A 24,061-nucleotide genomic window follows, 5' to 3' on the forward strand; every position below is an offset into this window, starting at 1 on the left:
GGGTTAAATTCAAACAGACAACTAAAAGACAAGAGAGGTATTTAGAGTTGCTGACCTAAAAGGATTTAGCAACTGAATGCTAACTTTACATTGGCAGGGAGAGATCCAAATCTACTCAGTGTTCACTCAAACCACAAAATGTACTGTCTTTGCTTATGAGCAAAGGTAAAGGTGAAGGTGAAATAGTGGAACAGTGTGATTATTTCAAGTAAACTGATACAATGCAGGAAAGAGAACAGGGATCCACTACACATAGTGTCCAGTAAGCAAAACAGGAGGTCATCTGATAAGAAATACAACCAGGAAACAAGTCTTTCAGTCTGAGGCTATGTTTGGCATGGCTCCACCACTCTTGCACTGATTTTAAACACTCTTCCTCTTCAGACTCTAAGGACTAAATTGGACATTTCCTGTTTGGTATCTGGTTCCTGCATTCATTACGCTTACCCTTTCCTTTTCCATTATTAACTATTTAATTAAGACAATATTAATACTTTTTTATAATTGATGGACCAACTTTGTTTTTGCACAGAGAACTTTGTGAGGAAGTGCCAAAATATCCACAAGAATAGGTCAACAAATTAAAGTCAGTAATTTTTGTTGATAACTAATTTCAGCCATACTGCCGGCATGGCTCTAGGGATGGCAATCTTGGTCTGTTGTTCAGTCGGCCAACCACTGTGTTCCAGACTGTATGGATTGCCACAAAATTTTGTACAGACATTTATGATGCCCAAAGACACCTCAGAGACCAATCAGGATGAATTGTAATCACTTTGCCAATCAGTTGACTTTCTATGTCGCACCATCATAAGGTAGAAATTTTAATTTGTCCAAATAACAGTAAAACTACTGACATCACCATCAGCCTCACTGTGTGTTTTGTGCATATTAGTAAACGCTGGCATGCTAACACACTAAATTAAGAAAGCCTCACATAGTGCTAGCATGGCAGTAGAGTCTTTGTCTTGTTATTCGTGTGTTTTCTCTATACTGAATTGTCATTCACTTGCATAAATAAAGCGAATTTCCACTAGCATGAAGTATATTTGATAACGTAAAGGTTGGGCATGTGTTGTAATAATAAAATTATTACAATATTCTTATGTGAAGGTTTTGGATGCATATATGAGTGATCAAATAGGCTTGCATCTGGAATGTTGTAACTTCTGTGAGAGAGTTTGCATGAAACCAAATATATTTTACAGTATCCTTCCCCAAACGCATATGTGCATTCCAGATATGACCTATGCTCAGTTTAATGATCAAGGGAAGAACGCAATCCTTGGCAGGGGAATATATCTTACTCAATGTTGTGGTATGTAAGCTCTTAACTCTCAGCGGGGAGTTTGTGCAGTGTGAGGTCCAAAAGGAAATCAAGGAAAGCGTGTTGAAACTACATTCTAACCAAATTTGAATATAAAGACAAATGATTTCCCTTGCGTAACAGCATATTGGATCTGGGGGAAAAAATTGTAGTTTTACTCTGAAATTCCTTTGAATTTCTGACAAAGTTGGGAGGTGAATTATCTTTAGTAGATGAGTAAGAAATCCTCTTTGGAAACCAGTTGAATAAGCTGAACTGTAATATCAAAGGTATGCAATATACCCAGCAGGTAAGAGAATATTATCCTTTGTGGAGGACAGGGCAACATGTTGTTGCAAAGTGTAAAAAGCCACTCTAGGAAAGTCTGTCCAGCTACCCTGACACTGGTATATTTCTCTTGCACAAGATTCCAGCAGGGACACAAGGAATCTGTGGACATAGAGGGACCTCTGTTAGACTCATGCATTTTCCATGATCACATTACAGTAAGCTTTGCTTCAGTGAGAAAATGCACAACGCTCATATTGTTGCATTGTGAATGTCTCTCGTGTTATTCTGTTTTTAAAAATCTAATGGTTAAACATTAAAAACTGAGCTCACTCAGTTTTATAGACACAGAGAGGGTGAGAAAAAAGCATCTGGTCACCAAAGCTGATGTAGGTTTTTCTCTTAAAGTACAAGGACACCCTATCAGCATCCGGACAAGTCATTAGTCTCTGAATGGTACTGGATCTGCCCTCATTCTTTAACATGTAGTCAAGTGTTTTTCCTTGTCCTTTTCATTGTGAGATGTTTAAATGCCATCTCCTATTTGTCACAGGAAAAGGTTTAAAGGCCTAACATTCTTTCCTGAAGTACCTTACATCCTTTATGTAGGGGTGGCGATGTAGCAGTGGATAAGACACATGCCTGTGTTGTGAAAGACCTGGGTTAAAATCCCCACTGTGACAAATCCACCAATGTGTCCCTGAGCAAGACACTTAACCCCTAGTTGGTCCAGGGGCATGTGATCTCTGACTTAAATAGCAATTTTAAGTCACTTTGCATAAAAGCATCAGCTAAATGTAATGTATAGTGTACTTTTACATCCTGGAGGCTCATTTCTTTCACTGTTCTTGAGCCCTGGCATGACCACAAAAATCGTGTAGATATGTTATCAGCCCTGGAAAGAGCTCAAATAAAATGCGAGTCAGTTTCCCGAGAATAACGTGGCTCATTTCCTTTTTGTTACTAATCTTTTATTTCATCACTTCCAATTGTCTTAGATGTTGGCAGGGAATTCCATTCTTTTGTGGCTTCTCTGTTGTTTCTTAAAACAGGAGAACAAAATTGAAACCTTAAACTGTATAGCCAGTTGCCACATTACACAAACGATCTTCTGTGACAAGAGAAATTTGTCTATTTTTATTGAAATCTGTCTAAAGTTGTCTAAATAACTCAAACCTAAAATGATGTACTGTGCTGCTGGACATGGATCTACGTTGTCCTTATCATCACCACATAAACGAAATCCTTTATCGTGAGAAAAAATATCCTGTACTAGAGCTGCCAATTTTCACATCATTAATTATTCTGTGACTCACTTGTGTAAACATCTGTGCACAGTTAAGCCTAGAGCATTAGAGGTGGTTGACGAGGCTCTCTGAGGTCGTCATCTGCATGCCTTTGGACTTAAACAATATGTACCTGTTGAAAATAAAGCTGATAGTGACCACACTGCCAGCTTGATAACATTTAGGAGAGTGAAACACACGTATAAAACATTTCAGTTCTGTTTGGCAGAAATCTTTGTTTTGTTTTCAGTTCCTCTTACTTTGTTGCTGGGAAACAGAGACCCCTTGTCAAAAGATTAAAGCGCACTATTGGCATGTGACCACTAACAATATATTGAAATTTTCATAGCAACCTTCTGAGGCTGACATTACTGTGTGTATAAACACCCTGGAGTAAGAGTGGAGAGAAATACATGTAATGCCTGATTTAGTTTTTGTGTTTAGGGAGTGCTTTAGCAACATGACTGGAATCTCAATGCTTGTTTTCTTAACTGAAGCCCCCTGTTTGTCTTTCAGGGCCTCCTTGTTGCATATTTTCTTCTATCATCTCCTTCTGCTCCCATCTGATGGACTGCTGAAATAACCTTTGACCCTGACTGGATTAAGGACATCTTGCTGTGTGCAGCTGTTTATTCTCAGCATTCTCACTTTCCTCATTTTAACAACAAACACATTGTTCTGGTTTCTATTCATCATTTCTGTGGGTTATAAGAGCTGAGGGAGGATGTGATTACACTACGTGCTCTGTGCCCTCCTACAAAATCTGTGTCTCAGCCTCCAGATTTGTTATTTATTGATTGAGATATATCTCCCACTAAGTAATCACCCTGAGGTGCCTCATCATTAACATCCCTACAACCATTCCATGGGTTCATGAGGGCAAATTTCCCCAATTTCAAGGAATTCTTATTCTGAAAAATCCCAGACGGAAATATGAAACAATCAAAAACAGGATGTGACTACCTGCTTTGTAGTGTGGAAACTACAGGGATCATATTAGCTTCTTGCAAAAGTTAAAGCTTACATAGCGATCTAATATCTCATTTGTGAATCATTATTACATCACAAATATTTCAAAAGTGACAATGATGTTGTCCAAATTCAGCTTAAAAACAATTGTTTTTAAAAATGCAAAGATGGTATTGGCAGCGCTGCAAACACTCAATCTGTCTCGAAATGTGCTGTGTGTGGGAGTGAATCTGCGCTGGTGACCTTAAGAAGTGTGGGCATAATGAAGCCTTCCAACATGCATACAGAACATTTTTGACTGTTTCTTCTGACTGAAAAAAAGGAGCATGGCACCTGTCACTTTCATCAGATTTGTTCCTTGCTAGTATGGCTGTTTGGTTTCTAGTAGTAAAGCAGTACATTTTAATTTATAGCCTATATTAAAGGTAAAAGTACTATAGAGCACATCAGGTGTCCCATGTCACATAAACACCATGCATGTGGGCTAAGCATCAAAACCTACATATAAGTCACTTTAATGTTAGCTATCCTATCTACCGCTGACTACTTTAAACTGTTGCAGTGGATCATACTTTGACATATTTTGCAGTGGAAACAATGTGAAGTACAGTAAGTAGCCTACTTTCCTTCATATTATTTAATTTGTTCTGTTTCCATATTTTGCTTACTGTCACACAATTACATATTATGTTAGAGATACATTAGTCCTACTTGAAATATGATTTAAATTTAAATTTGCTTCTTTGGGGAGAAAAAGATTGTTCAAAATGGAGGCTGTTAAAAGTCTGATTATATTTGTAATATGTGTAAACACAGAAGGAATGCAGGCCTACCTTTTTAGTACAATCAGACACAACACATAAAAATAGGCTACTTTATGCGCAAATTAACATATGGTCATTAAAAAAGAGGCAAGAAATGTTGCCAGTTTCAGTGTGTAAAGTGGCTCAGCACTATCTTTTATGGCCTATTATGTTATATTGCAAATTGCCTTGTTGTTGAAAGATGCAATACAAGTCAACTTACCTTGCCTTGAAGTCGTTTGTTCAATTTGTAGCCTATTCTTATAACAATCGTACTCAAATAGCATGGCAAGCAAATAGTATTGTACAGATAATTAATTAATTAATGGATTATATAACTAAATGGCACCATGTAAATGTGCTATAAACTGCTTTGAAACACTGCCTGCCTGACTCACGAACAACAAAAATATCCCACACACTAACCTCCATGATTGTACAGAGAGAGAGAGAGAGAGAGAGAGAGAGAGAGAGAGAGAGACTGTCGCGTGTTGGCCGTATTTCTCACTCTCACTCTCACTGGGTTACTGTGGATCAGGACAGAAGAGAAGCTCAGCAGAGCTGGAATAAACAACACGAGGGCCGTTGTTCAAATCAAATGAGTGAAAGTTCATCTTTTGTTCGACTCTTCGTGGGGTTCGTCCTCAGTGCGGCAGGTTTGCTGTTTTCACTTTCTTTGCTTAAACTGTGGTCTGAGGCTATAGGCTTTATAAGCCAATAATGTATAGTTTTGTCTTGTCATCGCAATGAGGGCATATTTTAACGATAAACTACGATCTAGGCTATATGAAATAGCCTACACTGATATGCGAAAAGGCTGAATGATCTTCTGCTTAATTACCCAATCATTAACAATAAGATAGCGGCAGGTTAAAGTGTTCACATGCATGTGCCTAGGTGCAGAACTTTGTTTTAACCAGAAGGGAGCGGTATCACAGCCTATGACAGGGGTCTTCAATTTAAATTCAGAGATCCAGTTAGAGAAAATTACACGAAGCAAAGGTACGGAACATCAACTTGCGTTATCATTCAGTAACGTATAGCCTAGTTGTATCAACATATGTTTTTAGTGAACAACTGACTGTCAAATCAGATACTATTTCAACAATATTGAAAGTTTTCACATAAAACTGAAGGGATAATAAAAAATAGCTACTCTAATAATAAATTCTACATTTAAATAATCTAAAGGCTGCATTTAAAAAACGTTTTCATCTTAAAATAAATTTTATTTGTTATTCAATTTAAGAAAAAATAAAATAAAAACTGTAGCTTTTAGTGACTGAAGTTCAGTCTCAACCAATTTTATAATTAACACTCAACACACCTTAACAAATGAACAGCTGTAATGCCTCCTCTTCTCTTTCATTCCCTCTTATAGGCTTATAGCTACTATACCTACTTTCTCTTGTTTAGTGAGAAATGTGAGCCCTAGCTAGGATTGGAGATAGCCTATATGAGATATTCCGGTTTTGAACTGCCCGTGGGAAGAATGTAGCCTACATGTGAGAATCTGTACATTCTTGGTTAAAAGCCATGTGAAGTCTCTTTTCTCTTTCGTCTCCTCTCTTCCTCTGTGTATCTCACTCGCTGACTCGACCTGCAATGCTCAGGGCAGTTAACGGCTCTGGCAATGCTTAACAATGCACAGACTTGATTGGCTGAGCAGAATCACATGGGACGATTAGAGCACATGCGATTGGTCTGTGAGTTTCCTGTGTCGCTGAACGAGGACAGTAAATGCTAGAAAAGCTGCACATTATAGAATAGAACACTGTTTAAAAATATGGAATTGAAAAATGCTGGGAATAAAAAGCTGCACACAGAAAGATGTCTTTAATCTACAATCTTATCATGGGGATTCTTGGAAAGCAGTAGCCTAAAGGTAAAAACAAGTCAAGAGTTTCTGTAACACATCAAACGTATTGCCATATGTGATATTCACTTTTCCTACTTTTTTAAAAGATGCCTTGACTGCTGGAACCAAGTGAAAAGCTTTTGTAGCCAGTCGGGACAGTTTGGGGAAAGCACCTAAAGCTGGACATAGGTAGGCCAGGCAGAGGCCAGTCATGTAGGTTAAATTATAAAATTATTTCTTCTTTTTCACCTCAATATTCTTTCTCAGCAGTTTTAATATTTGACATTTTTTCGGCATGTTCTTTTCACTCTTTGCTGACTAGTTTTGGCTTCTTGTGCACACACGTTGCTCAAAATAAAAAGTGAAAGTTTAGTTAGGCTCCTATTTTTAGATAGGCTACTCTGAAAAGGAAATATTAGCCTATTGTACTTGAAGTCAGAACTAGCTTCTATGACTCTTTGACTCAGACTGTGGGCGTGCACTCAAAACCCAGGTGGGAGTTGTTGAATAAAACCTACCCTTTTTTAGTTAGCTTGACATTATGTAAAAGGCAAAATTGCAATGGAATGTTTCTCTTGTGGTAATTATGAAAATATGACACATGTAAGTGCATTCCCATGCTGTAGGTGCACACGCCGACTGTCCCATTGAGTTGAGCCCCCCCAGGGTTGTGGTGAGATATGGAGATCCAGTCTCAGTCAACTGCAGCATGCATGCAAGTGTGCCTGAGAGCATGTTTGACGGAATGGGCTGGGAAGCTCCAGGAGGCACAGGGATAGTGAAGAATGTCAGAAGTTTGAATTGGACTCCGAAGACGCTAACTGAATGGGACATCAAACCCCAATGCTACTTCAACCCATTAAATGATAGTCTTAAACAGTGCTTCAAAGACCTAATAATTGTAATTTACAGTAAGTCTTGCTTATTTTCTCATAGAACAGAATGATACTATGACTAACAGAATCTTCTTAATTTGTACAATAGGCTACAAATCCAATGCACGTTAATAACCATTTTGCACATAGTCTATAGGCCTAATTATTTTTAATATATCTTGCTTATTTCATATTTTTATATTGATATAGGTTTATATCTATTTCTACTCACCCAGTCAACAAAGCAAATCCCTTGTATGTGTTAAAACTACTTGGCAATAAAGCTGTTTCTGATTTATTTTTCTCCAGCATTCCCAGAGACCATCCGTATCAGCTCCAGCAGTGGCTCAGATGGTGTGATGAAGGAAAAGGAGGACTATAACATCACTTGTGACATCCACAATATAGCCCCTGTTCAAAATCTCACTGTAAAGTGGTACAAAGGAGATGTCATTGTCCGAACAGACACTTTTGACAATCCCAGTAAGAAACCAGTGAATCAGTCATCTGTCCTCAACTTTACACCGACTAGACAAGACGACAGAGTCACATTCAGATGCGAGGCACATTTGAACCTGGGGCCAGAAGAGCCACAATATAATGTATCTTCACAAGAGTATAATATCACAGTTCACTGTAAGTATATCATGCGTACTCACCTATTTAAAATAAATGCATATTTAGGCTATTGAGGTAGTTTGAAATGGTGAATGTTAATGACTATTATTTTGATCAAATAAAACCCAAACATTTGACAGTTTCAGCCTCTAACCTGTGAGGATTTGCTGCCTTTCTTCTCTTACTATAGTAAACTGAGAATACCTCTGTTTTTTATGTTTAATAGACCAAACAATTCATCGATTAAACGCACAATATGTCATTTCTGCAACTAGGGGTCTTTCACATAAAAACAATAATAAAAGACATACTTTGATGATGTCATTAATTATCGTAGGATCACGTTGTCTTCACCACAATGCAGTCACCGTCTCCCGATTAGGATTCCTTCAGTGTTCATAGTTCAGAAGGTTTTTACTGAGAAGTGAATTATTTACAGAGGTCTCCTGCTCTCCAAAATAAATGGACCAGGTGATTAAAACTGTTAAAAACACTGAATAAAACAGTTTCATGTAAAAAAAAAAAAGAAAAAAGCTTGCTGCTAACATTTGCTAAGCTTGCTTTTCTGATAACTTAAGATACAGACATTCCAGAGGTTTTGTATCAGGAGGTGAATTATCCACAAAGGTTTCCTCTTCCAAATAAACAGAATCTGTAAAAACATTGAATAAAGCAGTTTTACTTTAAGAATCAGTATTTCACTGACGCTGTTCAGTGACAAGATGCTGCGAGACAAGGTAACAATAATGTTTGCTAAGCTTGTTTCTTTAATAACTTCATCTTCATCCAGATGATGACCCAGACATCCTAATGTATGAAATCCATCATCTATAGTTAAAAATGACCAAGATCTAAAGAGAGTATTGTAAAAATGAGGCTTAGAACAGAATAAAGACTCAATTTATGACAGCTTCTGGCAGACAACCAATGCCAATGACAGGTGACCAAATGAAATGCATTGTTATCTTGATTAAATTTTTTTTTTGGAAATACAAACTCAAGAAAGAATCTTACATAGCTCTCATCATTGTTTTTGACATTTTAATGCAGAAAGGTTACATATTATATCTTTAAATCAAGAAAATAATCATGAGTTTGATCGATAATGAAAAGAATCGTTAGTTGCAGCCTGAATGTTTTTACAATACTACAATTTTACTTTACTAGTTTTTCCAACACGTGCAGCTATAAATGATCTTGGCCTTAAAAGAACACATGTCTAAACAGGTGAAAACACCCACATTTCAGTCAGTTCTCTTGCCTTAGCTGTTTTTAATCTGTTAAATAAAAGCACAATAGTATAAATAGTTGCTTTGTTTGCTTCTGTTTAGTTGGACCAGATGTACCATGTTCCAGTTCTGCGTTACTGGAAGGGGAAACTTTGGAGAAGCTATGCAATGTGACAGGAAATCCCAAACCAATTGTCAAATGGCTGAAAGACAAAAAGCTCACAGACCCGACCGTCCCTCTGAGTAGGGAGAATGCAGGGCTGTACACCATTGAAGCTAATGGCTTGTCATCCATCCAAAAGGAACTCTTGGTTACTGTACTGTGTGAGTGTCACATCCAGTCACCAGCACAAACAGCCACATAAGCATAAAGAAACAAAACATTTTGTTTTGGGAATTATGTTTTTTATCATTTTTATATTTTACACACAGATTCTTTGGGTTGCACTTTTCATTTATCTCCAGGATATTTTATTTAGTGCCTTTTTCAGTATTGCTTATATGTGCAAATGGATAGATGCACAAATAAAGCTTGGTCTAGCTGCTACCAGTGTGCTAGATGTAGCGGTAGAAGAAGTACTTAGATCTATAAAATACTAATTTTGCAGATAGTCCGTAGTATTGTATTATTGTGTTTTTGCTTTCAGATGGACCAGAGTTGATGTGTCCAAGCACTTACACTGGAATGGAATACGCTCCTCACAACTTCACCTGCATTGTTAAGGGCTATCCTAAACCTAAGACAGTCTGGTACAAAGATGGTGAGGAGGTGGAGGAATTTCCGGAGAAATTCACGAGACGTGATGCAGGGCAGTACTTGATCACAGCTTCAAACAATCTGACAAGTGTGAATATCACAGTGGAGATTAATGTCATTTGTAAGTTATTTTGATAAAAATCCTTAATACCTACTATTTGCAGGAGTTATTCTATATGCTATACATAGTGCATTTGCTTTTTCTCTGACATACATTCTTTAATTGTTGTCTCTAGACCCACCATCACAGATAGTTGAGCTCGAAGATTCTGAAGTCAACCTTGGTTCTACTGTGTCGCTGAAGTGCTCCTCCACGGGCAACCCACGACCAAAATATTTCTGGAATTATTACCGGACTGCCAATGTGATGGAGGAAAATGAAGATGGAGTGTCCCGTCTTAACATCCGCAATGCTACTGCATACAACATGGGCTCCTACACATGTCATGCCACGAATGACAGAGGAAATGTCTCTAAAACAGCCAGAGTCACTGTAAAAGGTAGGGTCAATATAATGTATATACCACTTTAATGTACTCAGTAACTGTTAATGCACTCTTTTAAAGAGCTTCAGTATTAGCTGCACCACTTGTCCTCCTGACAATGCAACAGTACTTTTATCCTCCTTTTCCCATTACTTTACAAAGGCAGGTGCTGGAAAGAGCTGTGGTGCTGAGCATACTGTTTGTTGAAAGCTCAAATTATTGAATATACATATAATGGAAGCAGTGTTTTGCACTTTGAATAGATTTTCAATATTTACAGAGGAACAAAAAATCAATTCCCTGAATCTTCCCCTCGAGCTAAAAGAGAGTACTGAGCAAGCACACTGTATGTTGACGTACAGTATATTTCAATAAACATATGAAGCAGACAGATAACAGATGAGGACTCACCAAGTTCAGTACAACAGCCCTTGTACTTGACAATGCTGTGATAAAGGGACTTCTAGATCTCAATCTCCTTCATCCAGCCCTCGGGCACATAACCATCTTTTGTTTCACAGCCTTCACTGCCACGCGCTCTCCAGTCCCATCGTTGGCCGGGTCATACAAGTAGAGAGTCACCTTTCCAAACTGACCCTGGAGACAGAAAAATTAGATTGCTGTCTAACGTACAGGGACCTGAAAACTACTGGTGATGTTGTATTAGTACTCACCTCTAAGTCCCGTGTCTTTTTCAGGTAGTGTTTATGGAACACGTTATAGGGTCTTTTAAGGGAGAGTTGAAAATGTCTCATCAACTTGCCATGGACTTCGGTACAGACATTCATGTCTCCGGATCAATTTTAACAAATTTGGCAGTCCCCTGTCCTATCAGTTCAGAAAATGAAATTGCTCAACAACTTTGGATTATGACTAAATACTTAAAAAACTTATGACATTCCCATCAGCTGTTCTCTGTGTTTATTGCTTTAGCTATTGTTAGCATGCTAATACAGTAAATAACCTAAGATGGTGAACGTGGCAAACATTATACCTGCTTAACATCAACATGATAGCATTGTCACTGTGAGCATGTTAGCATGCAAAGCACCTACAGCCTCACACAGCCGCTAGCATGGCTGAAGTCTCTTGGTCTTGTTTTGTTATATTTACATTATTTTTGAAAGCCACTGTTACATGCTTTAAAAAATCATTCTGAATGTTTAACCCCCTATGTGGTCTAAAGTTGTATTCTTAAGTGGGCATTTGGATATCTGAAGTAGGGATGGGACGCTCGATATTGACATTCACAGTACAACTGCTGATGCCACTGTGGAGGCTAAAAATATTTGACAGACGCTTTTGTTCCAAGGACACGTATGATCCTTTGATATATTGGCAGGAGCGAAGTGCTGTGTATCTGCTCCTGTATACCTGTATAAAATGGCAAAAAATACTTATGTATGCCAGCAACAAGTGCTCCATGTGAACACATTTTTTCCAATGCGTGGGATGTCATTTATGAAAAGAAAGACTCAGCCCAAAACAGCAGAATATTTCTGAATAAAATTCTTGACTTAAAACAAATGTGAGACATTGTTCCACTTTTAATTTATCATTCTTGTAAAAAAAAAAAACTTCAACTTTACTCAGGTAAGAATTTTTAATATAAGTAACTGAATTAATAAAAATGAGTTCTGGTTATTATTCATTATTATTACACTAGGGCCTATATCTTTCCTTCTATTTATCATTACACCTCTCTGTTAATAAGCTACTGTATAATACTGTAGATATCCACATTCCACATTCTTAGATTCATTTGTATACTTTTTATTATATTCTCTACTCGCTAAATTCCACTATTATTGCCATTCTGAGTATCTGTAACAAAGAATTTACCCTGTAAGTATTCTGGTTCAAAAATATGAATACGCTGTGGTTAGTGGATAAGACGCATCCCTTTGTGAGATCCCCCTAGTTGCTCCAGAGGCGCGCGACCTCTGATAGCCTTTATATAGCAATTCTAAGTGGCTTTGGATAAAAGCGTCAGCAAAATGACTTATTAGGCATACTTATGAAACAACACACGGATGTGTTTTATTTAAACACACTTTTATTACAATCCCCATCTGCTGTCTCTGACCATCTGAAAGCGTTTGTGTGTTTGTTGTATGGTGATTTCTCTGAAATCCTGTTGGTCACGTACGTTGGTCAGTCATTATTCGAGATGACGGCGGCTGAGATGACGGCGGCTTTCGCCGACTTCATAGTCTAACGTGAGCTGCAGGTGACTGCAAGGGCGGGGTATAAAAACGGCGCCGTAAAGTCGGAGACATTTACCTGTATGAGCTGTGAGCTGAGACAAAGTACTTTTAGGCTCTAACTTGTCTCTGGTTGATCAATGACTGATCTCGCGGCAATTGCAAAGAAAAAATGCCGCGAGACCAGGCAAAAGTGTGGTTCCAACTTTGTGCAGCCTGAGACTCGTCGCCTGCATTCGCCTTGCTCCCGCGAGGTTTTAATGTAAATTGTGGCTTATTGTAGACAAATTCTGTCTTAACCACAAAGTAAAAGAGGTTTCCTTTAAGATAGGCTATTACAACGTATGTATCCGGTAAAAACACGTTTGAGAGATTTAGATTGGATATTGAGTAGGGGAGACCAGGGGCAATTGTAACACTCTGACTTCTTGCATTTAATGAAATATTTTAGTCTTGTTCTTTTAAGTGAAAATATCTCAATTTTATCAGAAAACGATTTCTAACCAGCATGCATCACGTTTAGTCAGCGCTGCGCAGCGCCGCATGAAGTCAAACGCACCTACTGTTTCGATATCAAAAGGGACCAGTAGATGCCACCGTGGAGACGGGTGTCGGAGTCTATGGTCGGAGTGTTTCAAAGCCACGACACAATTGCTTTGAATGTTTCAATTTGTCAATGGCGGTCAAACTATTCAATAATAATGCTAAAACCAAATCACTGGTGTCCTGCCCTAAAGTCTAACTTGTAGCCAACTTCCACAACCAGCTAGGAGCATTTACAGACACAGTGAGTGTGAGGGCTTGCTGTGTGTGTGTCTGTGTCTGTGTGTGTGTGTGTGTGTCTGTGTGTGTGTGTGTGTGTGTGTGTCTGTGCCTGTGCCTAGTGTTGGGGGGAGGGCTGCTTCCCAGTTTCCTCTCCGGGGATGATGTAGAGAGCTAGGAGCTGTGCAGGGCATGCAGCCATAGCTTAGCTTAGCTTTCTCCCAAAAAGTCAACAAGTCGCCGCTGGCTCGCCCCATGCAGCTGAGAGGAAGCAGGAGAAACCTCAGAGCCGCTTAGTGTAACAGAAGAGGGTCGTCAGCTGTCGGGAAAAAACAGACTTTATTCCAATGGGCGATTTAAACTCTCTTTGTGTCCTTTCAGCCCTTTTGACTTTAGAGCTGCTGACGCTTTCTAACGGGACAGTGTCGAGTAAGTTGTGCCAACTGGGAGCTAGTTATAGATGTCATGTTTTCTTTCCTGCCGAGGTTGAAAAGCTCGATTAGATTTAACTTAAGAACAAAAGGGGGCTTGTTTTGGTATATTTATGTAGCCTTCTGAGGGATGAGAAGGTAACTTTAAGCAACACAGTGATGTTTTTTTAAGTTAAGACGTGACTGGAAATTCTGTTTTTAATGGCAAATTCATGTTTTTAAACTGCTTTGAATAGGGACAAATGATTAAGTGAGAGTCTGTGAATGCCAGTGGAAAATCATGAACATTGCTATGTGGTGTAAGGTGTGTCTGATCATTAGTAGCCTAAGCATTGTGACCTTTTGTAGGCAATATTTTAAGCCTCATCACACACTCTCTATTGTCTGATAAAATTCCTTATCACTTTTGTTGGTTAGTTAGTTATATTAGATGGGAATAGCAGGGTAGAATGTGACGCATTTCACAGAAATATAGGTATTGCTGAAATGTCCAGCACAAAGAAGGGTGGGCAGCAAGTGCAGACTTTCCTAAGGGGAGGGTATTTCCTTCCTGAGCCTTTTCCTGTTCCACACTATTTCACTACAGCGCTGGATATTAAAAAACAATGTGTTAAGATAATGAAACTGAATAAACTTGGTCTGGAATAAAATTTCTCGCCCTCAATCTACATTCCACAGGTGCCGAGCAAGAATGCCCTATTGAAATAACTCCAGACACGATGGTGATACAATACCAAAGCAGAGACCAGAATGCAACATGCAAGTCAACATCCGCCGGCTCCAAAAATCTACAAGAAATATACTGGCGGGGTCGACCAGATGTCAAAAGCAAAATTTGGCTTGTTGACACCAATAAAGGCTGGGACGTAACGCCTCTTTGTATAGCAAATTTTACGGGAATAGGACAGTGCCAGAAAAATTTAAGCATCACTCTTTACAGTATGTATTGCTAACTTCTTTTTACTTTAACTGTCATTAACTTTAAACGTGTTTCTGAAATATCGGAACTATCCTGAATATTTCTCTCACCACATAAAATCACCTCCCCAGAAACTCCAGACAGTGTCTCCATCCATCGTGTGGATAACGTGAGCTCAGTGGTGGTGGAGGAGAGAGAGCTCCAGCTGCAGTGTGACATTACCAACGTTGCTCCTGCACAAAACCTCACTGTGCTGTGGTACCAAGGGAATGAAACCTTCAAACCACTTGTCACAGGTGGGGAATCTTTCTTTACATTTTCTGAGGCCAAGGACATCGAGCAGTGCTAGTCAATCTTGTAGATTCATGGTCTGTAGAAAGTTATTTTCATAAGTACTGTGGACTGTGAAGGAAGTTTGTTGAAGTGATAATGTTTTTCTCGCCGGCCTGATGTGTCACAACCAGCTTATCTATTATTCTAGTGCGTAAGTGTTTGACTCCTTTCAAGATACTCTAAAAAAAAGGAAATAACTTCTTTGGTTTGTATTTTTGAAGCAGACAGGTCTGTCCTCATCAACATAAATGCTTTACATCATGGTATAAAATAAAGGGAACTGCCAAAAGGTCGGGCACACACGTTCACTGTAACAGGTTTTAGTGTTTATTTTCTTAAGAATCCAGCATTGTGTAAAATTCAACTCAAGACATCAGTTTATGTTGACAGCAGAGAGAGAAATACACATATGTTGACAAACCAAAAGAGTCATGCTTGACTGTCATTATCTTTAAATTGTTAAAATTGAATTTCTAAGGCAAAATATTTGGATCTACTTTTTGTCATTTTCTTACTTTGTATTTCTCCCAAAATATTCCATTTGTCCACCAGGTCCAATGAAAGTGACTAGCTGCCCGCATGAGAACAGCACAAACTGTGACGTGAATGTGATCCGATCCCCGGTAAATGTGTCGTCTACCATTAGCATCACTCTGAACAGAAAGCATAAGGGAGCGGAGTTCAGATGTGAGGCTCATTTGGACCTCGGACCTGAGGGACCACAGCCTCCTCCAAACATGATGTCCAGCCCTCTCAACATCACTGTCTACTGTGAGATCACACTTGCATTTGCTGCTCACTAGTAACGATTAATGCAACACTGTAAGATCAAGTCATGGTGGACATCGATTAATCGATTAGTTGTTTTGGTCTGGTGGAAAAATGTTAATGAGTGTTTCAAAAAGCCCAAGACGACATCCTCAAATGTCTTGTTTTGTCAACAACCCAAAGATATTCACTTTACTATCATATAGGAGTAAGAAATATTCACATGTAAGAAGCTGGAATAGGAGAATTTTGAAAAACTACTCAAATCCATTAATCCATTTTAAAAATAGTTGGCAATAGTTGACAACTAATTGATTAATCACTTAAGCTCTAGAATTAGGGGCTTCGCAAGTGTAGTTATACTAAAGGTACTGTAAATCTTTTGGGGTCTCAGTCTTTGAATAGTCTTTGACCTCACTCTGCTCTATTTGCCATTATTTGACAACAGATAAGCCCGTCATCAATACCACAAAGCTTCCAAAGACAATCCCAGTGTTCAGAGGTTATCCAGAGGAGCTCGTTTGTGAATCCGAGGGTCACCCACCTCCAAAGATCCAGTGGCACTACAGCTCAGACAAACAGCCCCATGTGACTGGAGACACACTCATTGTGTCCGAAGCAGGCCTCTACAACTGCAGCGCCACCAATGACGTTGGTTCCGTCTCCCGTGAGGTCGAAGTGATTTTAAAAGGTAACGACACTCTTAATCTAAACTGCATTTTGTAATTTTTAGAAGGGAAAAAGTGCACGTCTTCTTATAAAAATGTATTATAGATCTTTTTCCTGAAAATTTAAAGTCCCCGATTTGTGAAACCAGGGCCGGTATTTATCAAGCTTCTCAAAGTGCCATTTTAGTCTAAAGTGCTGAGAATTCATGAAATTTACTCCAACTTTCAAACTTAAGTATAAAAGCAAGTTATCAATTTTCTTAAAGCTAAGGATCACTCTTACTCTCCCAGTTAATTAAGACAGCTAGAGAGTTCTGTCAAGTGGTTAGGAGTTGCCAGTAGGGTCTTGTGATGGCACTGTGGAGACAGAGACATGCGCAAATCTATCAGGAGAGCAAGAATGTTTCTGAATTATTTGACGATGCGCAGTTCATAGGACAGGGTCGGACGCGCAGGCGGCATCTTTATTAGTGAGTTAGTGAGGGACGTCATCTCAGTACTGACAGTAATGCGTTTTCAGCTAAAGTGACAGTGGTGATGACAGTCCGTTTCTTTGCCACAGGACAAATGTAGCAATGTTGATGATTTGGGGCCATCACAACCATCATTAAGCCGAATTGTCATGGAAACAGTTATGGCACTTACAGCTTTACTCATTGTCAGGCGTTTCATCGACTTCCCAACAACACCCCCCATAATCTAACAGATCAAACACAATTCATGCAAACAGCCGGCTTGCCAGGAGTAGTAGGTGCTATTGAAGGCGCTCATATAAAGATAAACTTTTTTTATCTTTCATTTATTATTGTGTATATCATAATGTATTATCTTGAAAATTCCCAATAGCGGCCTTCTGCTCTTCTGCATTGTTCGGTCTCATGTCTTTCATCTTTCTCTTGGCAATGACCCCTAGATTCTCTATGGGGTTCAGGTCAGGCGAGTTTGCTGGCCAATCAAGCACAGTAATCCCATGGTCATTGAACCAGGTTTTGGTAGTTTTGGCAGTGTGGGCAGGTGCCAAGTCCTGCTGGAAAATGAAGTCAGCATCTCCATAAAGCTCATCTGCTGAAGGCAGTGCTCTAAAATGTCCTGGTAGACCAGCAGATGACATGGCTCCCCAAACCAACACAGACTGGAAACTTCACACTGGACTTCAAGCATCTTGGATTGTGTGCCTCTCCATTCTTCCTCCAGACTCTTGGACCTTGGTTTCCAAATGAGATGCAAAATTTGCTCTCATCACAAAAGAGGACTTTGGACCATTGAGAAACAGACCAGTTCTTTTTTTCCTTTAGCCCAGGTAAGACGCTTCTGATGTTGTTTGTTGTTCAGGAGCGGCTTGACAAGAGGAATATGACATTTGAAGTCCATGTCCAGGACCCGTATGTGTGGCTCTTGATGCAGTAACTCCAGCCTCAGTCCACTCCTTGTGAAGCTCCCCCACACATTTGAATGGCCTTTACCTGACAATCCTCTCCAGGCTACGATCATCCCTGCTGCTTGTGCACCTTTTTCTTCCACACTTTTCCCTTCCACTTAACTTTCTATTAATGTGCCTTGATACAGCACTTTGAGAACATGCAACTTCTTTTGCAATTACCTTTTAAGGCTTTCCCTCCTTGTGGAGGGTGTCAATGATGTTTTTCTGCACAACTGTCAGGTCAGCAGTCTTCTCCATGAGTGTGAATTCCACTGAACCAGACTGAGAGACCAATTAAAGGCTCAGGAACCATTTGCAGGTGTTTTGGATTAATTAGCTGATTAGAGTGTGACACTTTGAGCCTATAATACGGAACCTTTTCACAATATTCTAATTTTCTGAGATTTTGAATTTGGGGTTTTCATAAGCTGTACGCAATAATCATCAAAATTATATCAGATAAAGGCTTGAAATATCTCACTTTGCATGTAATGAGTCTATTTAATATATTAGTTTCACCTTTTAAGTTGAATTACTGAAATAAATGAACTTTTGCACGATATGCTAATTTTTCGAGTTTCACCTGTATATTAAATGTGTGTTAAATATAAACTCCTCTTAGGAATTTCACCATTCAATGTGAATTTATATGAGAATATTCTTAAATAAGGAAATCTATTCAGTGATTGGTCCTTGCCTACGTCGTCATCCAAATCCTGTTTGCAGCACAGCAAAGTGTCGTAAATCAGCACTAAGACTGACACTTAAGATTTTATCCTACACTTCACTCAAATTAGGACCATGATGCTTGATAACTAACTTTTAAGCACAGCTTTGAGCCAAGAATTTTTTTTTAACTCTTAAGTCAGTTTTTAGCAGTGTTCTTATGAGTAAATCTGAGAAGATTGATAAATACGGGCCCAGATCTCTGGCAGAAGGGGTTGAAGCCATTAAATATACTCTTATCCCATATGTACAATTTAATTTCCATGTGTTTCTGTTACTCAAAACTTTAGCAAAGCTGCAAATTATTATTTATTTATTTCCCCCCACAATTTCTCTGTGTGACTGTAATCTAGAACCTTTTATTCAGAGCAAGGTTGTACCAGTGCATATTAAATCAACAGAAAAAGCGAGAGCTGTGTAGATATAATCGTGCTCAGGACAGTGTACATTTATGATGCATTTTATATTTTATGTGTATAAGTAGAAATTAACCTCACGTAGCAGAGCAAAAGCCAAAAAGCTTCATGAAGGATTCTATCCAGCCATATACAGTACATTTATATCAAAATGGAGCCGTGTGATTTCTCTGAGCGGTATCGTACAATGCTGTTTTAGACAGAAACTAAAAGGCAGAAGGCTGGTGCAATGGTCGGAGATTTGTACATAATATGAACACAGTGACTTGTTTTCTGTTGTCAGATGTTATAATCGGAAGGGCTTCCAGTTTTCATAATAATCATACAAATACAATTAGCCTATCTTTTTGTTGGAGGATAGGTCGTATGTTAAAATTGTAAGTAGATACCTAGCAACCTTCTCATAATTTTTATTTCTGCATCCATATACTTTAGTAAAGTGCATCTTCATTGATCCTGCACTTGTGTTTATAGCAGTGTGTTTTGAAATTCTTAAACATTAATATGTTGCGTTGGATTGTTTTCATTACAGAGGACTACCTTCCCCTCATAGCTGGATTTGTGGCTGTCACAGTAGTTGCCATCTCCATCATTTTCGTCTTCATCTACTCGATCTACTACAAGAACACCAGGATGCGCCACTACAGTCTTAAAAACCCCAAACTCAACACCAACAATGCCAACGTAGCTCACAATGGCTGGGACATGCAGTTTCCTATGACCAAACTGTCTTAGCAGTGTATCTGTTGATAGCACAGAATGGAGAGCTGACCACTCTGAACGAGCTGCATCTCTTATGCCAACAGAAACTACATTGTTTGAAAAGCCTGAATGCCACTCCGCCAGCAGGCTCTCATAGTTTGTTTGGAAATCCCTTCCTCCAAACTTCACACGCACTGTTATCCTTGCATCTATTTTCCCACACATAATAGTATTTTACCCATTGTGGAATAATCGAATAATGAAAATGAGCAACTTTGGCTTGAGATGTACGTTTTTATATTTACTACTGGATTTTATCTGTTTTCACTGGACACAGAAGAGGAGGAGCAAGGACTCAAAATTTGGTTCTGACCCGCCAGATCAACCTTTTTGATATTTTTATAAGCACAAAGGGAGTTTGATATGATTATGAATGTTTTTTTATTGACCTTGAGTTTACCAGTGCTTGCCCCCTTAATTTTCACTCAAACTACAAATGTGTGTATGTAATTATTTTACAAACCAAACATGATTTTACCATGCATTAAATTTAAAAGTGGTGACCCTGAGACTGCTGTGGTTTTAACAGTCACACTAACAGGAAATGTGCCACTTCTTATTGGCCTCTGAAGGTGTGACACTGCGGCACTGTGAAAAAGGAGAGCAGCTTTGCTCAGTTTGTGGACACTATTGCTTGTGCATGCTTTCCATTGAGCCCATTGTCGCTTCAATATTCTTTGTAAGCCACTCGTGCACTTACAGCCTTCTCTGTGCCTGGCCCTTTGTTGTGCCATACTGTGTCAGGCTCCGGCCTTATGGGACAAATTATCTTGTTCCACAGTTATATGCTTTTGTATGAGTGACTGCAGGCATTATTGCCTAATGCCTATCAGAACTGTATATTCGGGATAATATTTTCTGTAAAAGCAAAGCCTTATATTTATTTATGAAACAGTAAAGATGGAACAGTTTAGTGTTGAAAATGGACTGCAGACAGGTATGTAAACATTACAAATGTTGGAAAAGATAATGAGGTTGAAGTCCTACCTGGATATAAGAACATTAGGATATGTTACACATTTGTGAATACAGCTGTAAATATTTGACTGGTGTAAAACTGTATTTTAATATTAAAAATATTCATTGTTGTTGAAATCTTACAGGCCTGACTATGTCTATGGTACGTAAATATATATATATTTTTATATAACAGAAGCTGCTAGTTCTTGCCTGGTAAATTCACCTTAGATCGCAACTGTGACCCAAACTTTGAATTTCTGTCTTTTTGGAAGGAACAGAGGACTAAAGAAGTTATAGATATGGTATGTAAATTGTTATAGTTCTTGGGAACTGGGAGGTTTTCTGATACTGCCAAAAATGTATAAGGAGTGGGGAGTATAAGTTCCCCTTCGAGGGAACTCGAACTGCGTCGGTTACGACACTATGGGAACGCCTCTAGGCGTAGCAGGTCTGAACGTGAATGAAATCACTCCAATCCTATTGGCTTGTTGCTAGAACGGTAAGGTGTGACGGAATAACCGGAGGAGTATAAAGCACACCTGTACACACTCATCATTAGCTTAAACTATGAAGCAGGCGCTTCAGGCGGGGAGAGAGGTGCGGCGGGCCGACGCAGTGTCTCGTTCCCATTCTCGGGGAACCAGGGTTACATACGTAACCCGAGACGTTCCCCTTCCCCTGCGTCGGTTACGACACTATGGGAACGAGATACCCACTAAACCATGCCGAAAACCCAGCCTGCCCCAGTGTGCAATAAAGTGGCACGACTAAGAGGAGAGCGCACGAGTGCCAGGTGCTGAAGGAAGGTCAAGACTGTAAAACCGAATGAATGTGTGCGGAGTGGCCCAGCCAGCCGCTAAACAAACATCCTGCAAAGAGGCCCCGGAAAGGAGGGCTCGAGAGGCCGCCATGCCTCTGGTAGAATGAGCCCTCACAGCCACAGATGAAGGCAAACCGCGCACCTGATAGGCCAGGGAAATAGTCTGAACAATCCAGTTGCTAATAGTATGTTTGGATGCAGGGAGCCCAGCCCTGGGGGACCCAAAACACACTAGCAGCTGGTCAGCCTTCCTCCAACGGGAGGACCTCAGAGTGTAAATACTCAGTGCTCTGACAGAGCAGAGCAGATGAAGTCTCCCGTCCTCTGCCGTCACATGAGGTGGAGGATGAATGCCTGCAGCACTGTGGACCCTGCCGCACAAGAAGGCACTTTAGGGATGTATCCTGGACGAGGGTGCAGGATAGCCCTAATATTCCCCGGGGCAAACTCCAGGCTTGCGGGGAAACCGAAAGCGCTTGGAGATCCCCCACCCTCCTCAGAGAGGTGATAGCAAGGAGAAAGGCCATCTTGAGGGTCAAGCTTGCTTAGCCTCAGCTGACTCCAGGGGTTCGAAGGGGGCCTCAGCCAACGCCCCAAGAACAACCGCCAGATCCCAAATGGGAACCTTGGACCGAGTCGCAGGTCTCATCCTCCGGGCACCACGGAGGATCCGTGTGGACGAGGCCCTGGAGCTGAGGAGGGTCTCGACTGCTCCGGCTGTTAGACCCGCCTCTAGGTACTGTGCCCCCTCAGGGGCCAGACCCACAGTCGCCATATGGCGGGGCAAGGGTGAAGAACCCGGCCCTGGCAGCAGGTCTCTCCTCAGAGGGACCCGCCACGGCGGGCCGTCCAGGAGCGATCATGATGTCCGAGAACCACACCAGGGTTGGCCAGAACGGGGCTACGAGCAGTAGGCCGACATTGTCCTGGCGGACCCGCTCCAGAACCCCCGGGAGCAGAGCGACTGGGGGAAAAGCGTACAGACGTAGCCTCGGCCACGAATGTACCATGGCGTCCAGACCCAACGGGGCTGGAGGAACGAGAGAAAACCATAGCGGGCAGTGCGTAGTCTCAGATCCGCAAACAGATCCACGTCTATGGGGCCGAACTCTTCGCACAAGAGCTCCACCACTTCGGGGTGAAGTCTCCATTCCCCGGGCCTCAGCCCCTGCCTCGACAGCAGGTCTGCTCCCTGATTCTGTGTCCCCGGGAGATACATCGCCCTGAGAGATAGTATCCTCTGCTGGGACCACAGGAGGATCTGACGCGCCAGTCTGTACAGGGCGCGAGCGCAGACTGCCCTGGTGATTCAGATAGGCCACCACCGCTGTGTTGTCGGAACGAACCAGGACGTGGTGGCCTTGGAGATCGGGCAGGAAACTCCTTAGAGCCTGGAACACCGCCAACATCTCGAGACAGTTGATATGCCACTCGGATTGATGCAACTGCCAGAATCCCCTTGCAAAGCGGCCGTCCATGACCGCGCCCCAGCCCGTGAGGGAGGCGTCTGTCGAAATGACCATCCGGCGACAAGACCCTCCCAGCACGGGCCCCTGGGACAGGAACCAAGTTTCCTTCCAAACTGATAGGGAACGAAGACACTTGCGCGTAACCCAAATCAGACGGAGAGGATTTCCCCTCGGGGAAAAACCCTTGGTCCTTAGCCACCACTGCAGGGGTCTCATGTGCAGCAGTCCAGATGGTATTATGCTGGATGCAGCCGCCAGGAGACCCAACACTCATTGAAAGTGTTTTATAGTGATGGCGTGGCCTAACTTCACCCCTTTAACGGCAGCCAATATGGTGTCGACACATGCCGGAGACAATTGTGCCCGCATCGTTGTCGAATCCCATACTACCCCTAGGAACGTAGTCCGTTGGGTGGGCGCCAGCACACTCTTCTTTGCATTGAGCCTCAGCCCTAAACGCAGCAGATGAGCCAGAACGACATCTCGATGCCGAACCGCCAACTCTCGAGACTGGGCTAGGATGAGCCAGTCGTCGATGTAGTTGAAAATCCGGATGCCCTGGAGCCTCAGCGGGGCCAGTGCTGCATCCATACACTTGGTGAATGTGCGAGGGGAAAGTGCCAGGCCGAATGGAAGAACCTGATACTGGTAAGCCACGCCCCTGAAGGCGAACCTCAGGAACTTCCTGTGAGAAGGACGGATGGAGACGTGGAAATAGGCGTCCTTTATATCAATCGTGACGAACCAATCCTCGGATTGGATGTGTGTCACGATGGCGGGGATGATGAGCATCTTGAACCTGAATCTCCTCAGAGACCGGTTAGAACCCGCAGATCCAAAATAGGGCGCAGCCCTCCGTCCTTCTTGGGGACTATGAAGTACCGGCTGTAGAACCGGCGTCTCTGTCTGGGGGGGAGACACGTTCCACG

General features: G+C 41.0%; 1 protein-coding gene across 5 annotated transcripts in view; it reads left to right on the forward strand.

Annotated features, from left to right (window-relative positions):
• The first annotated feature begins 5,186 nt into the window (after window positions 1–5,186).
• LOC123958789 (hemicentin-1-like) overlaps window positions 5,187–24,061 on the forward strand; it is a 37,918-nt gene continuing 19,043 nt past the window's right edge. Inside the window, exons 1-11 of one of the 5 annotated variants that reach the window (XM_046032452.1) lie at window positions 5,187–5,308; window positions 7,137–7,421; window positions 7,695–8,021; window positions 9,335–9,556; window positions 9,880–10,110; window positions 10,226–10,489; window positions 14,550–14,810; window positions 14,922–15,086; window positions 15,676–15,894; window positions 16,340–16,582; window positions 19,654–20,983. In XM_046032452.1, the coding sequence (XP_045888408.1) occupies window positions 5,251–5,308; window positions 7,137–7,421; window positions 7,695–8,021; window positions 9,335–9,556; window positions 9,880–10,110; window positions 10,226–10,489; window positions 14,550–14,810; window positions 14,922–15,086; window positions 15,676–15,894; window positions 16,340–16,582; window positions 19,654–19,856 (2,478 nt within the window). In that variant the 5' untranslated portion in view covers window positions 5,187–5,250 and the 3' untranslated portion in view covers window positions 19,857–20,983. Of the gene's footprint in view, window positions 5,309–6,176; window positions 6,538–6,617; window positions 6,700–7,136; window positions 7,422–7,694; window positions 8,022–9,334; window positions 9,557–9,879; window positions 10,111–10,225; window positions 10,490–14,549; window positions 14,811–14,921; window positions 15,087–15,675; window positions 15,895–16,339; window positions 16,583–19,653; window positions 20,984–24,061 lie in introns of those variants that run through there. The other 4 variants (XM_046032434.1, XM_046032424.1, XM_046032415.1 and 1 more) reach the window with 4 other exon arrangements.

This window comes from Micropterus dolomieu, linkage group LG02 (assembly GCF_021292245.1).
Source record: "Micropterus dolomieu isolate WLL.071019.BEF.003 ecotype Adirondacks linkage group LG02, ASM2129224v1, whole genome shotgun sequence".
Classification (NCBI taxonomy): domain Eukaryota; kingdom Metazoa; phylum Chordata; class Actinopteri; order Centrarchiformes; family Centrarchidae; genus Micropterus; species Micropterus dolomieu.